This window comes from Mauremys mutica, chromosome 19 (genome assembly GCF_020497125.1).
Source record: "Mauremys mutica isolate MM-2020 ecotype Southern chromosome 19, ASM2049712v1, whole genome shotgun sequence".
Lineage (NCBI taxonomy): Eukaryota > Metazoa > Chordata > Testudines > Geoemydidae > Mauremys > Mauremys mutica.
The window spans coordinates 24,236,572-24,258,363 of record NC_059090.1 but is presented as its reverse complement, the minus strand read 5'-3'; the positions used below and the strand labels follow the sequence as shown (position 1 = coordinate 24,258,363).

Sequence of the window (21,792 nt, the reverse complement as noted above, 5' to 3'; positions counted from 1 at the left end):
CATGTAGACAGGTAATTAAATGCTTCCAATATACAAGAAGAGAGAGAGCATCATCTGCTGGTTAAAAGCAGGGTTCTAGAAGTTGAATATTCTGGGTTCTGTTCCCAGCTTTGCCATTGACTCACTGTGTGACTTTGGGCAAGCCATTTAATCTTGTTGTGCCTCAGTTTCCCCAATTTTGAAACAGGGATAATAAGTACTATTCTCTGACCCAGGGATTATGAAGATTAATGAATGTTTGCAATGCATTTTGCACTTATTTAGCACCCTTCATCCAAGGACCTCTAAGTATTAGTATAGTTGCTCTATTATTAAAAGAAGAGTTCATGTTTCAATTCTGCAGATTTGTTTTGGAAGATGCTGGAATAATTCCAAATGCTTAACCCCATCCATCCATTCATGGCCCCTCAGCCACTCACCGTGCTGTCTAATCCCAGAGTGAGTAACATCAAGAAAAATATGATGGCAAAAAAAGTCGAAGCAGGCATGTTTGCAATGGCCTCTGCGTAGGTAATGAAGAGAAGGCTGGGCCCTGGTACCAAGAGGGAGAACAGGCAATTATTACAAGTCAACCCTATTGCTCTGAAAAAGAGGGACCAGTTCAGTCACACCTGGAAATGCCTTTGTCCACAGGGAAGTGTTACTGTGTGTAACCACAGTAAGGTTCACTTGGTGACGTAACATGATTTCTACATTCTTTTCTCTTCATAGAACAATTTTGGAGCTGTGTTGCACACCATATGCTGCTCATTGGTTTATGTTAGGGCCTTTGCCATAAAGTAGTATGATTAATCATAGTATATACAAAACATTATGCATAGATTGGCGTGTTTGTCCAAGCCAGGGTCTTTCCCCTGATCCTGAATTTTAAATGGATTACATGGTCATGTTTCGATGATAAGAATATCTCCCCATCTGGAATGTAATCAAACAAGTTCTATCAAAACTTCAGAGGAAATTTAAGACAGCAATAAAATAAGTTCCCCTACCAGTATCTTTAGCAACCTCCGAAACCTCTTCATTCCTCATTTCAGCCATATATCCAAGCACAGTGAAAATGACAAATCCAGACACAAAACTAGTCATGCAGTTCACAGTACTGGTAACCAATGCATCCCTGGAAGAGAAAACCCAATGCATCTCAGAGAGTGAACATCTGCCAGAAAGAATGGTGTATTGCCAGAAGGCACAGTATTGAGTCTGAACTATCGAGACCACCTGGGAGCACGTTTCAATACAGCCCTTCAACTTTCCAGGGTGTATAAATACTGATCCATATATTTTAATATGTGAAGGTCTGTTGGGAAAGACCTCAGGAAAATTAAGGTTCTGTCTTTGCATGGATGCTAAAAATCCCATAGCATTTTTTCAGAAGAGTAGTAAGGCTTTGTCTTGGTGTCCTTAGCTACATTTTCTCCTGCCCTGTTGGTTGTCCACCTGTCTGCTGTTTTACCCCAAAGGCAGCTGCATTTCACTGGTGAAATGATCACTGGACTGATATGTACTGGTAGTTTTTAAAACTTTTTGAGATTATCACAGACCATGCTCCCAGATCCACTGATAGTACCCATTTAGCAGTTACCAGTATGATGCAGCCTGAATCTCTAAAGGACATCTAAAGGTTGTACCCCAGCCCTGTTGATGTCCTGCCTTGTCTTGGAATGAGACAAGGTGTGTCTCTCCTTTATGCCCAGCAAATTGGAGCACTACAGATTTGTCTGTTATATTGGTTCTCTTTTGGATAGACTTTTGAATTGTGGTGTCTTATATGTCTTCAACATCTGTTTGGCTGTCTCTGTTTGGTTGCATACCAGACACACCACACCAATCTGATTAATACTGGATTCGGAATGATCTAGTAATAGCTTTAGAGAGAATGATGATTTGCAGGTTTCATTTCACAGGACATAATAAACATCCTTAAGAAAATAAGGAAACAACCACACAGAGTCCTTTACCAAGTTATAGCTGATCTGGTTGCAGTAACTAAATATTGTTACAATCTGATGGCTGGTCTGTGGTGGATTCAATCCATCTGTTGAAGAGGTGTCTGCATCACAGCCTCACCTCTACCATTAATTGCCCTCTTATGGGCAGTTACAGCAGAGACCAAGAATTACATGGGTTGTAAACTGGGGAGGGACTATCTTTTTGTTCCATATTTGTACAGAGCCTACCACAAGAGGGTCCTGGTCTGGTCAATTAATAATAATAATTGACTAGACATGGAAAGCAAACTCCCAACTTGCCTTGAAGTGGGGCACATTGACGGGGTGTGATGTGAGGGAAGATTGCTCTGATGCTAAAGGGAATGTACCTGTTCTGCAGATAGAATTCATCCTACAGGACTGACAACCTGGCAACTTTCACCAGCATTACATTTCTCTTTTTTTTAAAAAATACCCAGACTGTTTACATTCTAACACCATTCTTTTATTGACTATTTCTTACACTGATGTGGAACTCACTGGTAGCAGTTGTTGTGGAATTTGTTGTAGCTGGCAAAAGCTAGTAGGACCCCAAAACCTGGACCAAGAGAGAAGAAAATCTGAGCTGCAGCATCCACCCAGACCTGAAAAACGTAAGAGGCGGAGAATCAAGAAAGGATGATGTTAAACATAGAGCAAATGCCACTCTACAGTCCACTGGTGCTGCAAATTAGGTTCAACAGCCTGTATATAGTCTAGTCCTATTTTAACAAACATTTTATTAAGAGCTTGTTTCATGGATCAAAGATTTTGTGCTGAAGTGTGACAAATACCTTTGTAGTTTTATGACAGAGGCAAATACCCAGCACAGTGAGGCCATCAGACTTATTTTCACTTGTGGCATGATTAGGATTTATCCTTTGAGGAGGTCACCATAGGTGAAATGCTACCACATTTCTGTACACAAGACAGTAAATATTCAGAAACAGTGGCAGCTATCAGTATTTCACCCTTGACAGTATCCTAGTCTGAGAGATGGCAGTCTTCCTGTAGCACATTGTTTTTGCATTGTAACTGTGCCTTTGTAATGGGTTTGGCCTGTCTTCCTTCTTCCAGGGTCTCTGTGCAGAAGGACATCTGGAGTGCATTGCCCCATGTGCGTCTCTGGGTGCATGTCCTCTGGGCTAAAGCACTGTGTGATTGCTCCGTGGATTGATCCAAATACATTCGGTGGTGTAGATACAACTCCAGCTGTGTGAACACAACTCAACCATGTTGTAGCCATGTCAGATAAAAGTGCGATGACCTGGTTACAAAAACACTGTGCTACGCTGGTCGGAGTCTTACTGAGTGGCGTCTCTAAACTGTTGATCTCTGTTCCATCCCTGAAAGGAAAAGTCCTGGTTCCTTTATTCCCTCTTGATTGCAACATGGAGTTCACTGCAGCTCGTTTCTAACGTGCTCCTTCTGTGCGGCTAGCCTGCACCTCCCCTGGATAGAGCTCTGCTGCCAGCCAGCGCACAGATTGCAATCTGCTGTCCTCACTTCAGATATATTCAATACAATACCAATATCCTTTATTGCTTTTAGGAAGATGTGGTTCCTTATTGGAGATGCTGCTTTATCAGAAAATGGTGTCTCTTCATTTCCTCTTCATTGAAAACTCTTCATATCAGCTTGGAAGCTGCAGACTCACAAACATTAGAGTTTGTAATCTTTGTATTTGTTGTATTTATTGCTTTGGGTTTTTTCCATCTCCCTCCCCATTAGCGACTTTCACGTGTAGTGAAACAAACGCAGTCAACAGCCTGATCGACTGAGTGCCTCTTCCACCCGGGTTCAAATCTAAACCAGACACTGGATTGATGTGTTGTTTTGTTTTATTATGGTCTCGTCCCATACCTGCTCTCTCTCCTAAAGTTGGTAGTATTTGTTGGCTTGTGTGGTGTATTCCCTCTCCCCACACATTCACACCTGCCCAGCTGTCATCACTTCATCAGGCTTAGTGTGTTGAGTCTGATAGTCTTCCTGCTGTCCATGTCTGCATGGAGTATGTGGGAGATTTCCACCTGAGTCAAGCACCACTTGGCTGGAAAGGAGGGTCTCTTCAGGCTCATCTGCCAGAACTTGACATGGGACTGATGGCTGGAGTTTATTCGGTGGTGGCAATATGCACAATTCTGAAATGCAGGCACTGAGTCCAGACACCTGATAGTGGACTCCATTAAACGTGATTTAGCCCATTCCAACATCTGCTGATTATCCGGCAGTCAACAGACCTACAGGGTATCCCACTAGTTGAGATTAAGGTTAGCTAGCAGAGTAGAACCAGAAGTAGTAACAGCTTGTCTAATTGTTACAACTGGAAAAAAACTTTGTACAAAGATTTAAAAGAATTGGAGTTCAAGGTTAAGCTTCAGAATCCATAGGCACCTATTTACTATGCTGACAGTAGCCTTCTTTTGAAAAGGAGAGATTTAAGTGTACATGTTTAGAGGCTGAAATCAATTGCCCCTTTACAACAAGTTCCTTACCTCAGTGGCCAGGAGTTTCTGCCAGTCAGGCTGCAGATAGAAGACAACCCCCCTCCAGGCTCCAGGCAATGTGGCCCCTCGTATTAACAGGATAAAGAGTATGATGTAAGGGAATGTGGCAGTCACCCACACCACCTGTTAGAGAAAACATTAAGACAGTGTTTGCCATGGGTACTGATTGAGGGAAACTGCTAAGTGGTGATAATGGTAACAATGTCGAATGAACAGTAATATTTAGACTTATCACACCTTTCATTCAAAGTTGTCAAAGTGCTTTACAAAGACAATTATGTAATACTATACTTTAAATGAAGGAGAAAATATAGCACAGAGTAGTTAGATGACTTGCCCAGCATCCTGCAGTGAATCAGTAGCAGAGCTAAGAATTAGAACCCAGGAGTCCAGACTCCTACTCCCCTCCTCTTAACAACTAGGTCACATTGCCTTTATTAATGCCACCCAGGTTGCTATTTATGGTGTGTTAGCTAGTTTATTCAACACCATCGGTCTGACTGCCCCACTGATAGTTATGCATTCTCAGAGGCAGTCAGCTCCAGCTTCTGATTCCAGGTTTTCTGTAGCTGTAGTCAGAAGACAGACGAGTTGCCTAATTTTATACTATCTGTGTGCACAACCACTGCCTTTTTTCATCTGAAAAGGGACTAACCTGGTTTAGTGGTTAGAGCAGGGAATGGGAGTCAGACTCCTACAATCCATTTCCAGCTCTGCTACTCAATAATTGTCCAACCATGAGTAAGTCACTGCAACCGGAATTTTGAGAAGTGTCCACAAATGTTGGGTGCCTAACCTGGGACCCTTAGGCCCAGATTTTCGGAGCTGCTGAGTACTCACAACTCCAGCTGAGGAGATTTGGAAATGCCAAGCTCAGCACTCCTGCAAGTCAGGCCCTAACTGTCTACGATTGGGCATTCAGAAATCAGGGCATGCAGAATTAGCTGACCCTTCTGAAAACATTGGTCTTAACCTTTCTGCACCGCAGTTTCTCCTTCTGTAAAATGGGAATAACAACACCAATCTGTAAGGTGATCTGAGGTCCTCACATAGGAGGTTCTCTGTCAGTGGAAAGATTTATTATTATGGTACTTATTATTTGTAAATGAATGTGTATTAAGCAGCCCTATTTTAGTAACATGGCTTGCTCTGACAGCAGATAGCAAGGCCCATCTGTAGAAAAAGAAACAATGGAACTGAGGCTCAACAGAGCAGTAATCAGAGATCATCCTCCACACCCGTTCAGATCCCCTGGGTAGGATGATCTTTAAATGCAGAACAGCAACACAACATGCTGTTAGCATGTATTATATAGATTACAGTAGCACCCACTATTCACATGTACGTGAATTTGCAGGCCCTGTCCTGAAGACAATTCTAAGCTTACTTTCTCTCATGTTAATAGGCTGCTCCAGACATGTTGCAGAAATTATGCTATACCAAGCAACTTCCTCTTGCTTTTGCATTCACCTTGCCAGATGTTTTGACCCCTTTCCAGATGCTGAAGTACACAATAGTGAAAATCAACAATAAGCAGAGGGTCAGTTGCCAGCTAATGCCTCCCAGATCATCCAGCCCTTTGGATCTTTGCACCTGTAGAACGTGGCGGCTAAAACAGGAGAGAAAAACACATTGTTGATGTTTATGTAACAAATACAGAGAGTGCTTAGGCTCTAAATCATGAGAGATAAAAGACACCCCCATCCTACCCATACCCACAACTGCATGCATTTTAATCCCTAGACAGTTTTAAAAAACCCATGCATATGATTGATAAATACCCCGGTCACCCTCTTAAAAAAAAGCCTGCTGCATTTTCTACCCTTCTTTCTGATATTGCTGTCTCCACTTACATGCACTTACGTATAAAATTCTTCTGCCGGGGAGATGGAGTGTGGGGTCCAGGTAATGCTGGCATTGGTGAAGTAGTTGGTGCAGTTGCCGGTGTTCCAAGCGTTTTTGCAGCTGGTCCATGGCAGCTCTGCCGTGAAGGATGAAATGAGGTAGTAGAGGGCCCAAGCCATGATGGTATTGTAGTAGGAGGCTATGTAGAAAGCTATTATGCAGATAGTAAAGCCAATTCCTGGTAAGGCAGAAAACAGGAATGTGAGTGGAAAGGTGAGGGCTGGGCCCAGTAAAAGCAGGAGTGGGTAATCCACGTGAACTAAAATCAATAGCTGTCAGAGGCATCCAAATAGGTACACGTACACCATTGCCTCCCTTTATATTTTTTAAGAATGCTCTGGAACTTTGTGGGGTCTTCAGAAAGTGCGGGTGATTTGCCCAAACCCCACTTCAGAAAAGCATCCCTGTTCTGAACAGAACATGTGTCAATGCTAGCCTGATTCAGGCCCCCGTCTCTGGAATTTTGACTGTGATGCATACCTCATCCTCCACACCCCTAACAACAATCCAACCAACCAAAACAGAACAAAATCTAACTGTGGTACTGGAGCAAGGATAACAACTATGTAAAAGGCAACTATAAAAGATCCTCTATTATCACTGCCAGTAGAGATGGCTGAGAGAAATGGAATGGAGCTGAAGGATCTCTGGGATAAAAATAATGGATTTGCAATATTTTTCCCAACCTGTGTTTCTAATACCATTTCAGATATTAAAAATGGAATAATTTTGAAAGTTCAATTTACTTTCACCCTTATAATGTTCTCTGTATGGTTTTGCATTTTTTTTCTGGCTTGGGACAGTGGAAGTAGTGTGGGTTGTTTCTAGTCAGTTTCACTCCCTGGTCTTCAGATACTAGTAGGAGGCTGGTCCTTTGGATTGGAAAACAATTAGGGCAATGTTTATGTATATAAAACAACCTGACATTGCTTTTTTAAAAAGCACATGACTTTGAAAAGTAATTAATTCTAGGATTCATGAAAGCTTTTCTTACATAACCTAAATGTGGGCCCTAAGCCACTTGACATTAACCCCTCGTGTTATCTCTTATTTTCAGTAATTGTTCCACTCTTAAAGAAAATCTCTGCCAGTTACCCTAAGGGATCATGGAAAGCTTCCTGTTCTCCTTACTACCTTTGAAAATAGGACAAATTTTCCTCCAAATTGAGATACACCCATTCCTGTGGTACTGTCCCAGTGCTAGCTCCATGTAAAAGAGGGGGATGCCTCCAAAGATGGCCATGATCGTGTACGGGATGAGAAACGCTCCTGCAAGGAAGAAAGGACATGACTGTAACTTCTTGTAATACTTCTGGTGTAACAGTATCAGCACTTAATAAAGAACAATTCTTCATGCCCCACAGCCAATACACACCACACAGGACTACGATAGTAAAACCTATGTGACCTCGTGATCTCGAGAGGCCAGTCCAGACAAACTTTCTGTAATGTCACACGAAATGGGACTTGTGGGTTTGTTCCTGAAGGGAACCCTGTGACCCCTTTACTCACATTGGTGAGCAGTTACTCACATGACTAATCCCATCATCTTCAACAGGATTACTCATGTGAGTATCTGCTCACCACTGTTTGTGGCAACTGTCTGTCTCGAAAGACAATGCCATAAGCACCAAAGCAGTTCAGTTACTGTATATCAGGCTGGAGCATCACTAATGGCTAAAAGTCCAATTCTCAGGTGCCACAGGTAATGCTCACCACTGTGAGAAAGGTCATAATCTGGCTCTAAGTTTCCAGTGGAATTAAGTTGTGAACAATTGTAAGATTGACTCCTAGCAGGCACTGTCAACCGTACTCCTATTCCCAGGCTTCTGTACCCAAACATACAGGGAATTCACAAAGATTTTATTGGCTACCATGGATGCAGCAGCAGCAGGATGGAGCAAAAGATAAAATAATTTCTTCCTCTGGTACAATGCCTAGGTGTATTAAGGGGATATAGGTCCTTCTTCAGCGCACTCATTGGTTACAATCATTGTTTGATTGTACTGAGCACCTGTAGCATTGACATTTTCTGGTATATTGGTTAGTCTGAATTTAAATGTTTCTGAGGATTAGTCTTATCTCTTCCCTGGGGAGACTGTTCCACAGTCCAACTGATTTTAGGCTCAGGATGTTTTGCCTAATCTTAAATCTACATTTTCCTTTTCTTATTTTCATCTCATGCTTTCCAGCTATACTGGATCTTGCATCATTCTAGATAATTCCTCTTCCACCTTTGTGTTTATAGCCCTCATCTGTTAGTTGATGCATAGGTCCCAGCAACCCTTATCTGATTCTAGACATATTTTGCTCTTTTAATCATCTCATAAATACTGCCCTACCAATGTCACGGCCATGAAAACACGTCATGGACTGTAAAATCTGGCCTCTCCCCGTGAAATCAGGACTTTTGTGTGCTTTTATCCTATACTATGCAGATTTCATAGGGTAGACCAGCATTTCTCAAATTGAGGGGCCAGACCCAAAAGGGAGTTGCAGGGGGGTCACAGTAATGCCACCCTTACTTCTGCACTGCCTTCAGATCTGGGCAGCCAGAAAGCGGCGGCTGTTAGCCAGGCACCCAGCTCTGAAGGTGGCACCCTGCCAGCAGCAGCACAGTAGTAAGGGTGGCAATACCATGCCACTCCTCTGTGTTGCTGCCTGCAGAGCTGGGCGGCTGGAGATGGCGGCTGCTGACGGAGGGCCCAGCTCTGCAGGCAGCAGCACAGAAGTAGGGGTGGCGATACCATACCATGCCATCCTTACTTTTGCACTGTTGCTGGTGGCAGCTCTGCCTTCAGAGCTGGGCTCCCAGGAGCAGCTGCCACTCTCCAGCTGCCCAGCTCTGAAGGCAGTGCCGCTGCCAGCAGCAGCACCACAGAAGTAAGTGTAGCGGTACTGCAACACCCTCTACAATAACCTTACAATAACCGCTCCCCCACACACACACGCACACAATTCCTTCATGGGTCAGGACTCCTAAAATTACAACACTGTGAAATTTCAGTTTTTAAATAGCTGAAATCATGAAATTTATTATTTTTTAAATCTTCTGACCGTGAAATTGACCAAAATGGACCGTGAATTTGGTAGGGCCCTACTCATAAATCAGTTCCTTTTGCCCCATAATCCCTTGTTGCTTACTTTTGGTCTCATAGATTTAACCTGAGCCATAGAACTGACCCATTTATACTCAAAGAAGCCAGCTTCTAAGGAATGGCATATAGGGCTGAGTACTGACCTCCTCCATTTTGGTAGCATATATAGGGAAATCGCCATACATTGCCCAGATCCACTGCATAGCCAATGACAGAGAGAAGAAAGTCCATTTTTTTACTCCAGGTCTCTCTTTCCTCCAGCTCCAGCAGCTGTGGTTGAGCCTCCACCCCACAAGTGGTGGAAGTGGTGGTGGTGGTGGTAGTGGTGGCTGCTGGGGCCGTGCACTGGACATCTTCCCCATCTCCTATTCCATTGCAAGGAACTGGGCTCTGAACCACTGAGTAGCCATTGGAGATCTGACCTGCTTCCCCTTTATCTCCCTGGCTGGGGTGGACCTTATTCCCATCCTCCACCAGCTTCAGGGTGGATTTAGGGTTCTTGACCAGGAGTCCATTCTCTTTGCAATCTTCACCTTCCGTACAGTCCAAGAGCTCTTTCTTAGAAGTAAGAGTCTGGGTCTCATTGCTGGATGACTTCTCCATTCTGCTGGTTAAAAGATGGTGCTGCTGTCCATTTGTGAATGACCTGGACTAGAATCCCCTTGTGTCAAGTGGCTGCTTGAATCTCTGTCTTCCCACTGCCGCCAGAAACTCTCTAGTCTTTACATCCACGGGACTGCAGACACACGCAGCTTCAAAGAAGCAGAAAAAAGAGTTGAACTCTGTTACAAGGATTGCTGGTGCTGGTGGCTGTACAGGTATAGCTACTACAGGTAGGGTGAGTAAAACACATTGTTTTAAAATAAAACGATCCCAAAAGAGAGAAGTATCATTTAGGGGATAATCCTGTGATCAGCCAGTGTATCTCAAACTGAGGAGAACCACAAAGAAAGTGTGGGGGCTAATCCTCCCCCTCCCGCTGCAGAACAGGAGCGGAGCCACCCCATGTAGCCAACAACTTGTGACCCTCCACACGGTGGGAGAGATGAGGAGAGGACTGCAGGCTGTGTGGAGTGACAGTTCCCCCAACCAGCTTGTTCCCTAACTTGTCCAGCACATGTGCCCTACAGGGTTTACTGCATTCCCGGGGAGGCACAGCCCAGCATGCTCATGGCATTTCCTATCACCTCCTTGTGCAGCAGAACCACACCAGTGTCACAATCAGGGGCCTCCATCCTGACTTGCACAACTGGGGGTAGAATTTGCTGGCTATTCAGCCTGCATTTTCTTTTTCATAATTAGCAACACAGAGTCCTGTGGCACCTTAAAGTCATAATTGCATCTCATGACTTCTAGCTGTATTGTTTGAGGTGCTCATGTCCATAAGGAAAAGATAGCAAGTGTTACTTAAACAAATCTTTACATATTTGCAAATTATTTTTTTCATATTCACATCTCTCCAGAAATCTCACCAGAGATTTCTTGCAAAATCAGCCACATTTGGCAGATCCAAGAGGTTTAAGAGGCGGTTCCGTTAAGTATCCAAACCGCAAGGTACTTATCTGAATTAAGTACATTCTCAAATCTTTTGCAGCTCAATGCAATATTAATAAGCAGGGAAGATGATCAGGGCTACTTTAATTTTGTTTTAAACTGCAAAAAAGAAATAGCAAATGGAAGTTATTTAGGTGCCCGACTAACAAGTGAGAGATTCATATGCTTATCTTTAAAAATTAAATAACAGCACTTCTATTTGGGAGACCCATCTTCAGGTTTATCTTGGGTCTGAAAGCTAGACTCATGGAGAGGAGACCAGTCTGGTAGCAAAGCATTACTGGAAAGGACATCCTACTAGGATCAGTTTTGTGCTTTCCAAGCTTATTTAAAGACTCTCATAGGCAATACAATGCAATGACCTAACATAGTGGAAAACTCCTTTTTGTAAATAGTGTCCTCCCAGGAGCAGTGTTCCTCCCTTTCCCTTGCGTGGGGTGCGCTCTTCTCCCTTTATGCCGTAGTTTGTTTTCATTTCCTGGTCATCTCTGGCTCATTTAGGGCTAGTTTGTCACAGTCCTTACTTGACTGCTCGAGGCAGGAAGCCTCCCACCCTTTCTCATGTTTGGCTGTGCTCAGCTTGTGACTCCAGCCATGTGGGGAGAGTAGGGGCTACTCAGATCAGACTCCCCACTGCAAGCAAGGGGGCAGGTACTGGGAAGAGCCCTGGCTTCACCTCCCTTTCCTCCCACTTGCCCTCCAGAATACCCCAAGGGAAGAAAGGTGCTCATGGAGAAGGGGTAATTACTTCTCCTTCAGAGCAAGGAAGGCGTGGGAGAGGAATTGTGAATTTGTTCTGGAGTCTGCTGCTGGGGTGATGCAACTATGCCTCACCCCTTACTCAGGGAAAAGAATAAGGGAGCAATTTAGCCCTTGTACTGTAGGTTTCTTGGGGCATGGACTTTGTCTTCCTTCTGCCTGCAAACTGCTATGCGCACCGCTGCATGCCATTAAATATATCAAATTATAATTATTGTGTGGCACTTCTCATTTTCAAAGCACTTTACAACAGCAAATAATGACCATAACACCCTATGAAAAGGAATAAGTATTCCCTCAATTTTACAGATGAGAAAACTAAGGCAGAGAGGTGAAGCTACTAGTTGAATGTTAGAGAGGGAGTCATTGTTAGATCCAGGATTAAAACCCAGAGGTTCCTGACACCCAGTTTTGTGCCCAGACAACTAGATCCACATCTCTTCCTACTCATGGAAGGATGTAAGAGGAAAAAGGAGGTGAGTTGTCAAGATTAGATCCCTGGAGGTATGAATAGAGCCTACTAATTCACAGCTACCTTATCCGTTCTTCATTCTTACAGTTTACACTCCTCAGTCACCCAGATATTTGTCTTAGGCACTGTATAGTTAAGGCCAAATTTTCATAATAGTATTTAATGATATTTTACTAATGTAAGTTAATCATCCACAAAGACTCAAACATCTTCAAAGTCCCAGCAAAAAATAATTATACAGCAAAGACGAGTGGTTTCTGTTTTACCTGCAAGACTATAAAAACTGGGCATCTTTGGAGTCCAAACCCTTGCCAGTCTCCCAGAGGAACTCATATGGATTAGGAGGACCTTCACGCCATGGATGTTAACATAAAAGACCTAGGTAAGGCCAGAGCCACTCCTCTTCTCTTCTTTTTGCATCAAGGGTGTGGTACAAATATGGAGAAGTAATCTGAACCCTACTGGACTTTACACCTGTGCTAGTAATCTAGAAAGCCGTAATGGATGTTCAGCTAATTACACACCTCATGTGACTGAACTTTCCATGCCGTACACATCAGCATTTAAGGTATCTCTAGTCAACTTCCATCTCCTCCTACTTAAACTATGTTGGGCTCTGTTCCCATTTGAGTCACCATTCTTTATTGCTGATTTATGTCTCCCAATGGCTAATTGTGAGATATATGTTTATATTTTTGTATTCCAGAAGGAATCTCTTACTGCACTGTTCCTCAAACAAGTCCAGTGTTTGGTTGAGATTAGACATGATCTGTGCCCTTGGACAACCGCACTCTAATTGCGCGCAGCTCCAAAGCCACAGTGGCTAATATATCGAACCTGGATATTTCTCAGCCATCATGAACCAAAATCCCTTTTGACAGGGTGCAGAATCCCTAAGCTAGCACTGATGGACAGAAAGCCACATCTCAGCAGAGGCAGGGCATTGGATTGAGGGCTCAATAAAGAGCTCAAGACAAGATTTGCAAAGGTGTTTAGGTGCCTAAAGATGCAGAAAGGCACCTAGTGGGATTTTTTAATGCACCTGAGCAGACTTATTTTGCATTGAAATCAATGGGAGCTGGGTACCTAACCATTCTGAAATCCTACTAGGTACCTTATGCATCTTCAGGCATAAATACCTTTGGAAATCTGGCCTTCAGTGTTTAATGACGGGTGCACAGATGTTAGCAGGGAACACACTAAATCTGGAACCTCAAGGAAGGCATCTCTCCATACCACACTGCAAAGATTGAATTGGTTGGAGCCTGATCAGCCTATTTAAATTTTGTTGTAAGCTTGTTCAACGGGAAAATAAAGACATATTATATTTATAAAAATCACAGTGGGCAGCCATCCCTTACAATGGAAATAAATATACAATATCAATATCCTGGAAATGCCACCAGCCCACCACTTCCCCAAAAGCCTGGGGGTGGGGGGTGGGCAGGAGGCAGCTCCATGTGGAAGGCTCTGTTCTCGGACAGCATTAAAGAGCCCTCCCAGTTTACACAAGCTTTCCATATATAACAGAAAATAAGGTATAGGCCGCTGCTGGTGGCAGGATATATGGTTAAATCAAGCAATGATGTTCTCTAGTATTGCAGTTCCTCTGCTCCTAGACAGAGACCTAGCCTGAATTCCCTGCAAGTGGAATCTTATACCAGATGTGTTGATCGTCCTGCACCTGCTGGAAAGCAATTAAAAGAGCAGCTTCCCTAGGAAGTTGTTTTATGGCAAGACATGGGGAAATGCAACACTGAATTAAACGTTTTACACATGCTTAAGGCTACGATTTGGTCACAGAGGTCATGGAAGTCACGGAATCCGTGATTCCCAGAGACCTCTGTAACATTTTCGCTTTAGTCCCAGAGTGGCAGGGCTGGAGCTGTCAGCCGACAGGGACTCCCCTGCAGCCATGGAGGATGGGGGATCCCCGCAGTCCCAAGCCCACAGCTCCCAGCTGCTACCAGTAGCAGGGTGGGGGACCCCGCACTCTCAGCCACCGTGGTGGGGGGGACCTTGGAGCCCCAGCAGCAGTGGGTGCTGGACCCTCTTCCTTCCCCATTTTGTCATAATTATTATTTTTAATAAAAGTCAGGGACACGTTATGAGCTTCCATTAATTTTGGTTATTGCCGATGCTTGTTCATGACTTTTACTAAAACTAACCATGACAAAATCTTAGTCTTACACATGCTGCATCCTCTTATTGTTTTTATTGCCTCTTTCCAATCACTTTCACTGGATACTGTGTCTCCATCCCTCTGCTATTATTCCAAGGCAGGGAACTTGGGCCCTTTAGGGTATGCCTACACTGCAGTAAAGACCCATGGCTGGCCCATGTCAGTTGACTTGGGCTTACAGGGCTCAGGCTACAGGGCTGTTTAACTGAAGTGTAGAGATTCGAGCTCAGGCTGGAGCTTGGACAGTGGGACCCTGCCCTCGCATGGGGTCCCAGAGCCTAGGCTCCAGTCTGAGCCTGAACATCTACACAGCAATTAAACATCCCTGTGGCCCGAGCCCGAGTCAGCTGATATGGGCCAGGCGCAGGTGTTTAATTGCAGTGTAGGCATAGCCTTAAAGAATCAGCATACAAAATGGAATTTTAATAAATAAGAAATTATTTAAATTGCTCATAACTAAGAGGCCCCTCCATCTCTCCCCATTCACTTCAATTTCTTCTAAAAATCCCAAGAAGGGTACTCAATGCATCGGGTTTAATCCCAGGATCTGGGTACTCAAGATTGTGGGGATGAGCCAGGCACCTACTTATGGCTAAGTAAGGACATTTCACAAAGAGTGCATCCATGTGCATTCTTACAGGATGCTTTCATCTGTCAATCTGTGTCTATGAAATGGACACATTCTTCTTTACTGAAAAAACATAGTCAAAGGGTTCATTACCTAGGTCTGTGGCAAGTAAGATTTCTGTCTGTCTAGAGCAAAACTCCTTCTGGGCTCCTGCCACCCACATTCAAAGGAAGAAAGTACCAGATTAATTGGAATATTTTGGTAAGATTTTCAGTAGAATTAATTTCAAGCCCATAAAATGGGTTGTGACCTCCCAGGGACCTCAACATGAACTGGATCTCCTTTTTTAAAAAGCAGTTTGTTGTGGGAAATGTCTCTTGAGCAACAGACTTTACAACTGTGTAGTGATGAGCATAGATATGTAATTCTGGAGCCTCAGTGAGCTAAATTTAGCATATAATTTCACACAGCCCTAGGATTTTAACACCCAGAAAGTGTCATGTGGACGGCAGACAACGTCTTGTTTCTTTACTGGCTACAACTTAAGAGAAAAAACAGCACACATGCAAAGGGATTATATTTATATGAATGGTATAAATATTTAATAAGAGCAGAAGTGAAGTTCTTGGAGGTGGACAACATATTGTGGGATGTGGGGGGGCTCTCGGGATAGGTATCCTGATCCTGGGTAGAGTTATGCCAGTCCTGGAGGATCCCTCATGTATTCTGTCGCTCTCTATCACTGTAGTATCTAGTACTATTTGGCTCTTTTACTGAATAGCATCAAGGATAACAGTTTATTATCTATTTTTGTTATGAGCTGTTGCAAAGGTCACTCTTACGTAAACCCATATTGGCTCTTTATCAACAACTGAAACAGCTGCAGGGTGAAAAAAAAAAAAAAACAAAGAAAAGAAAAAGCTTATAAAGAACATGTGACCTGGAAACTGGAGTTGGTTTTGTGTTGCCTTTCATAAGTGTGGTTTTAGTCTTTCAGAGGCCTGAAGTATCTGCTCCTTTCCCCGTCCTTCTAGTTCTGAGCGGAGAATGTACTGACACAGAGATTAAAGATTTTAGGGGTCCATGAAAGGTGACAGATTGACGATACTGTAAACCACAGTCCTCTCATTATCCACAGATTGAGTATAGTACAGAGCACAGAAAGGGCCCAGCAGTGCAAGCTTTACCCACTTCCAGTGCACCTCACTCTTCTCTAGAGAAGCCACCTCTAAGGTCATGGGAAGTCTGCCCTCTGCACCCATTCTGTCCTTGACCTCTCTGCCTAAAATGCCAGCCTCACTGTGAATTGTGGACTCATATTCACTAGAAACTAGACCAAAGTCATTAGTTCACATAGGCCAAACAGCCTTTAGATAATAGTGACTTTTGGTTACTCCCACCCGTGGCTAGAGAGTCAATGGGAAAGGCTCTAAAGCTCATTAGCAACGTCTTGATTTACACCATACACAAAAACTACATCTTTGGCTCATCTAGTAGAAAAGTCATCTTGGAATGCCATTGCCCTGGGTTCCAATCCCATCTCGGACCTGACAATGGCAGTTCACTGTTTTACTGGTGTCTGCTGTTTTTTTTCATGAGGCATATGGTGACCTCTAGTGGCAAGGTGTGCAACATACAAATAATTCCTTTCATTTGCTTCTTCTCAGTGATCCTGTGTGAGAAAGGTGAGAGGAAATTCTGGTATATGATATTAGTCCTTTTCCTGTTCTCTAAATTTTTGGAAAGCTGAGATTCGGACCTTCAATCTGAATTCTGGCTAGAAGATTAAGCCAACCAAACTGCTGTTGGCACTAACCAATACTTGATGCTTCAGAGGAAGGCAAACCGCCATAATTCCTCTTCTGAGTTATGCAAAACTGTACTGTACATGCAGAGGAGTAGTGGTGTGTGAATTCCTTCCTAGCCTGTGCAACAATTAGGTCAAGCCCTGCAGCATGCGATATGTTTATCCTTAATGTGCACAATTATAAAAGATATTATTGGTCATAAAGTAATCTGGGCTATTTTAAATCCTGCAGTCATGAAATACATATATTTGCATGCATTTCACTTCAAACAGATTACTTTTTCTTTTAAAATTTACTAATTTGAAAACCAACACTTGATCTTGCTGGTGTATCAGCCACTGGCTGTGTTAGAGTTGAATTCCTGTAGAAGGGCTTTCATGTTATTAATATCACTTTGGGTGTGACAGGAACCTGTGTTCCATCTGCCTTACTCCTATCGTCCACTCACATATCAGCACCTGCTAAGAACTAAACTGCTCTGAACTGGAGAATTAAAGGTTAACACATACTTAGCAAAACAGAACAAGCTATTTCTTATTCTCTTACACACTATAAATTGAAATTATTTCAGTTAATGTGACCTAAATTAGTTCTCACTTTTCCATTTAGCTGTTTGGGGATTTTTCTAAAAAATAATGTTGCTGTTTGGCTTCAGATGACACACACACACACACAAATGGGTCTTGTTTAGGGAACGTAGTAGGAGTTTGTGAGGGATTACAAATCATTCCTCTAGCATGGAAGAAGGCAGCGCAGTTCTTCTGCAACCACTGTTCTAGCCTCCAGGCTGCAATAGCAACCTCAGCCCTTCTCCATGGCATATGTAAAGGTTCCCAGACATTGGATCCACATACGTATCAACTCAAAAGTCTCTTGCCCTTCCCCCTTCCAGCCTTGCATAGTTCCACTTCTGTCACCCTGCACAGGGTTGCCACGGGGACTTGCACAAACTATCCCTACTGCAATGCTCTTGAGGATGAGAGAGCTCCTGTTTTACTACATATGTGGAGGGGGGAATAGAGAGGCTCCTTAAATCCTCTTCTCTGTTCTTGCCTTCTGTACCAGCACAGGCCAGGAGAGATGCTTTAATTCAAATATTTAAATGACAGATTAGTTTAGGAGCAGAGATGCCATGGCAATGAGAGCTGTTTGGAAACAATAGACAAACAGACCAATTCTGGCCAATTACAATTGGAAAACTTGCTCACAGCATATGTCCCAATGAATTTTATTTGCTGTTTATACCAGGAAAATCCTGTTTAGAATTGGCAACCATTTAATAGCATTTGCTATTGAATGGGCCCATTTTTATTGATTTCATGCAAAGCAGTTTGGTCCTGAGAAACCTTTCCCTATCATCTGAATTTTCCATTAAGCAAATTGACAGTAATTGGGATGGACTGTATTTTACATTTCCAAAACTAGCATCCAAAAGTATGTAATCACTTGATAAACAGTCCTAGCTTTGGAGCTGGTCAGCTAGAGAATCAAAGAGTTAGGCACAGGGAAGAGGCATAACTTCACTTCTGGTTCATCCCTCACCAATGTGGTGTTGATCTCTGCAGCTTGTTTTATTTATGCTTTATCTAGTCCAGTTTTAAATAACATGTGTAGATGATAGACCTGATCCAAAACCAACTGAAATCAGTGGCGTTTGAATCACATCCACTATGCATGCTTAAATAGCTCTATGTGACTTAAGTTTTTATACACTCCCCATCACCAGTGTATCCAAGCCCTGTGTAATATTATATATTTACAATATGCCGGTAGTAACATGGATCTTGTATGTGAATAATACTCACACCTGAAGGGACACAACTTGTCGAGGTCCAGATTCTGACACTCTACTGAGTATCATTTTACTCTGAAATCTACTGGCAGATAAAATATTAGTTAACAGAGCGAGGGTGGCAGAGTATAGCCGTAAATAGTGAAACATCCTACACACAGGCAGAGGGCTAAGTGTGGCTACACCTGCAATCACAATGGTTCTGAACAAACAGTGTTGTGTGGTGGGTCTTGCATGCGACCCTACAAACTTTGTGCTGTTCTTAACTACCAGATGTGCAGCAACACAACCTGGTGCATTAAGGAGGAAGCATCAGCCTTCACTCTGAATTTTATATTACAATCTAACTCTTATTTCATTCTATAGTTAACATTTCCAGAGTGAGACGACACGTGACAGTGACTTAGTTGTGGAATTCCTAGAGAAGGGAAACCACATAACACATAAAGTTGCAGACTAAAGTAGATGGTGCATTGCCATATCTTTCCAAGACAGTTGTTCAGGCTATAGAGAAAGGAGGAGCACAAACACATTCTGTAGCTGCGGAGTTTAAATGTTCAGTGCAAAGGAATAGATGAGCTTAGAGAGGATGCCATTCCCCTAGATATTATCCTTAAATCATTTATGTAATCTTCAAGAAAGATACATAATACAGTAAATGTCACAAAATTACTAGAGCCCCATCAGCAAGACCAGACTGTTTCCATAGACAGGCAGATTGAGGTAATAACCCATGCTCACTGTATAATAAGATACATGCATGCGTACACAGAGACTGACTACAAATTTACACTAACAGAGCACATTTCTCTATAATCATGTTTGTAAATGCTTATGTAAGAAAGTAAATAAATGGTCACAAATGTATCTAGAAACCTTTCCTATAAGGCTACTTGGTACAAGGCTATCTTCAAGTTACGGCAGCAGCGTTCTGGTTCCAAGCCCCAGTGCAGCATTTCATGAAAAGCCCTGTTCCCTACGTGGCCTTTATCATGCAAAGCTATTTCCATAAAAAATAACTGTCTGAACAGACAATGCTACAGAACTATCTTTAGAAGAGAACAACGACATTAGCACCGGGAAGGGCACCATGGTGCTGCATCCTCATTTCCTTAATGCCTCTCCTGTTGGAAAACTCAATATGTGTCCGTGCAGAAAGGCACAAGGGAGATAAGAGATGCTATACATTTTCCATACATGGGGATACATTTTTTTGATTGGATTCCCACAGTGTGTTGACACTTTTGTTAAGTTGCAGAGCTATTTGAAACTCTCCCCCCCACCGCCCCCCGTTCAATTAGAAAATGCACCCACGCAGCCATTGGACACTGCTTTCCTTATAAAGCACTTCCCAAGAATCCTCATTATTAGCCAACTCCAAGGCAGAGCTGGTTAGCATCTAGCCACTCAACAGAAACAATAAGAGAAGAGCCATGAAGGTTTAACATCTATTGCACTGCATTACATCCGATGAAGTGCCTGGAAACAAACAACCCACATTCAAAAATCCCCAAACCAAACTATCTCCAGGCATAGGGGCTGGAACTAGGGATGGTGGAGGAATGGGGAGAATGCTGCCACAGTCCCTGGCTTGAAGTTGTTTCCATCATATACAGGGTTTGCAGTTTGGTTCAATGGCTCTCAGCACCCCACTATACACATTGTTCCAGCCCCACTGTCTCCAGGAGTCCAAATCCACTGAATTATCTGTTTATTTCACTTTTGCCTTTCATATTAGATCCTTTTTCTACTCTCAACCTTCCAAGACACTTTATATGTATCATTGGAAGAAGACCCACTTTACACTATATATTTGATCACCTTATATTCTTAATCATTTGAGCTTCTGTAATATTTATCAGACTTGTAGCTAAGCCAACAAGCCTGATAATTGCATAGGTGCACACTGATTACAACAAATATATTCACAAAATACTCTTCAGGCTATTATTTACAATAATTCTGTTCCATCAAGTTAGATAAACCATTCTAAAATAATAAATGATACTTTCAAATATAAATTAATGTGGCTAATTAAATTTGGTTTATTTTTGTCCTTTTGAAGTAAATGAGAATTTTGCATTGATTTTTGTCTCAGATTCTGCCCCTTTCACATAATTCTTCTCAAACTCCGTTTAATATACTTCTTGAATTTGAAATAAATGTTCTATTCATAATACAAGAATTAAGATTGTTATAAATTCTAATTTCAAATTGTCATAACATGTTCTGCTGCAGGCATTTGTCTGCAATGTTAATAATTACTGGACAAATGCCTGGATGAGACAGCGGGCATGTAGCTGCAGAAAAGCAAACTGAGGCATACGTCTAATGAATCAAAGCAAACTTTCAGCAAAATTCAAGGCATCGTTTTCTCAAAGCCATGACAGATGTGTCTTTTCTCCCAACACTTCAAATGTTGCTGGGAGCCATATAAAATGTACATTTAAAAACAATTTGAAAAGCAAACAAACAAAATGTATTATATAAACTTTAGGTCATTATCACGTTCTAAAGTTCATAACTATAGTTGCAAGAAGCAATGAAACAGTAGAAGTTAATGAAACTCCAGTCCTTCTTGAAGCATAAGACAGACTCAGATAAAAGAGTCTGTCTGGCTCACATAGTATAAAACTTTACATGTCTGTAGGTTTAAAACAAAATGAAAAAGTACCTACCTGCCTTTCAGATGAATCTGAGGTGCTTTCCCCTGGAGTTATCCAAGACTGAGTAACCCTAACCCTACATTTACTTCAGAGCCTCTGAAACTCAGCCTGTGGCAACTCAGCATCTTGGTGAGGTTTTTGTACACCAATCCCCCTCACATGGTCTGATTTCCAGATAATCTGCTGCCAAAGAGCTCTTTAAGAATTTTTGCGTCACTTTTAGTCAAAATAAACTTTATGTTTCACCAGGGCTGCAGCTCAATTTTCCTCCTAGAGGTGGGTGGCTACATTTGTATGTTCTAATCAGTTCAGGAGAGCAGGATCCAGCTAAGACAGGCAGGATGAAGGTGCGGGGAAGCTCACTGTTAAGGCATAATTTCCATGTCTCCAGTTACAGCTATAAATAAGGGGATGGTGGTGACAAGCAGACGACAAATAGGGTTAATGATCAGTGAATTAGAAGTGTGCAGATGGGTCTATACTATAAAAAGGTATGCAGGGCTGGGATCCTAGT

The 21,792-nt window shown here is 42.6% G+C and overlaps 1 protein-coding gene across 2 annotated transcripts in view; it reads right to left on the bottom strand.

Annotated features, from left to right (window-relative positions):
* Window positions 1-21,365, bottom strand: part of SLC6A4 (solute carrier family 6 member 4) — a 32,593-nt gene extending 11,228 nt beyond the window's left edge. Inside the window, exons 1-9 of one of the 2 annotated variants that reach the window (XM_044993552.1) lie at window positions 21,291-21,365; window positions 9,621-10,229; window positions 7,514-7,648; window positions 6,338-6,557; window positions 5,945-6,083; window positions 4,463-4,597; window positions 2,469-2,572; window positions 990-1,117; window positions 420-532 (exon numbers count right to left, since the gene is read on the bottom strand). In XM_044993552.1, coding sequence (XP_044849487.1) covers window positions 420-532; window positions 990-1,117; window positions 2,469-2,572; window positions 4,463-4,597; window positions 5,945-6,083; window positions 6,338-6,557; window positions 7,514-7,648; window positions 9,621-10,080 — 1,434 coding nt within the window. In that variant the 5' untranslated portion in view covers window positions 10,081-10,229; window positions 21,291-21,365. Of the gene's footprint in view, window positions 1-419; window positions 533-989; window positions 1,118-2,468; window positions 2,573-4,462; window positions 4,598-5,944; window positions 6,084-6,337; window positions 6,558-7,513; window positions 7,649-9,620; window positions 10,253-21,290 lie in introns of those variants that run through there. The other variant, XM_044993553.1, reaches the window with a different exon arrangement.
* Between the last annotated feature and the right edge of the window lie 427 nt (window positions 21,366-21,792).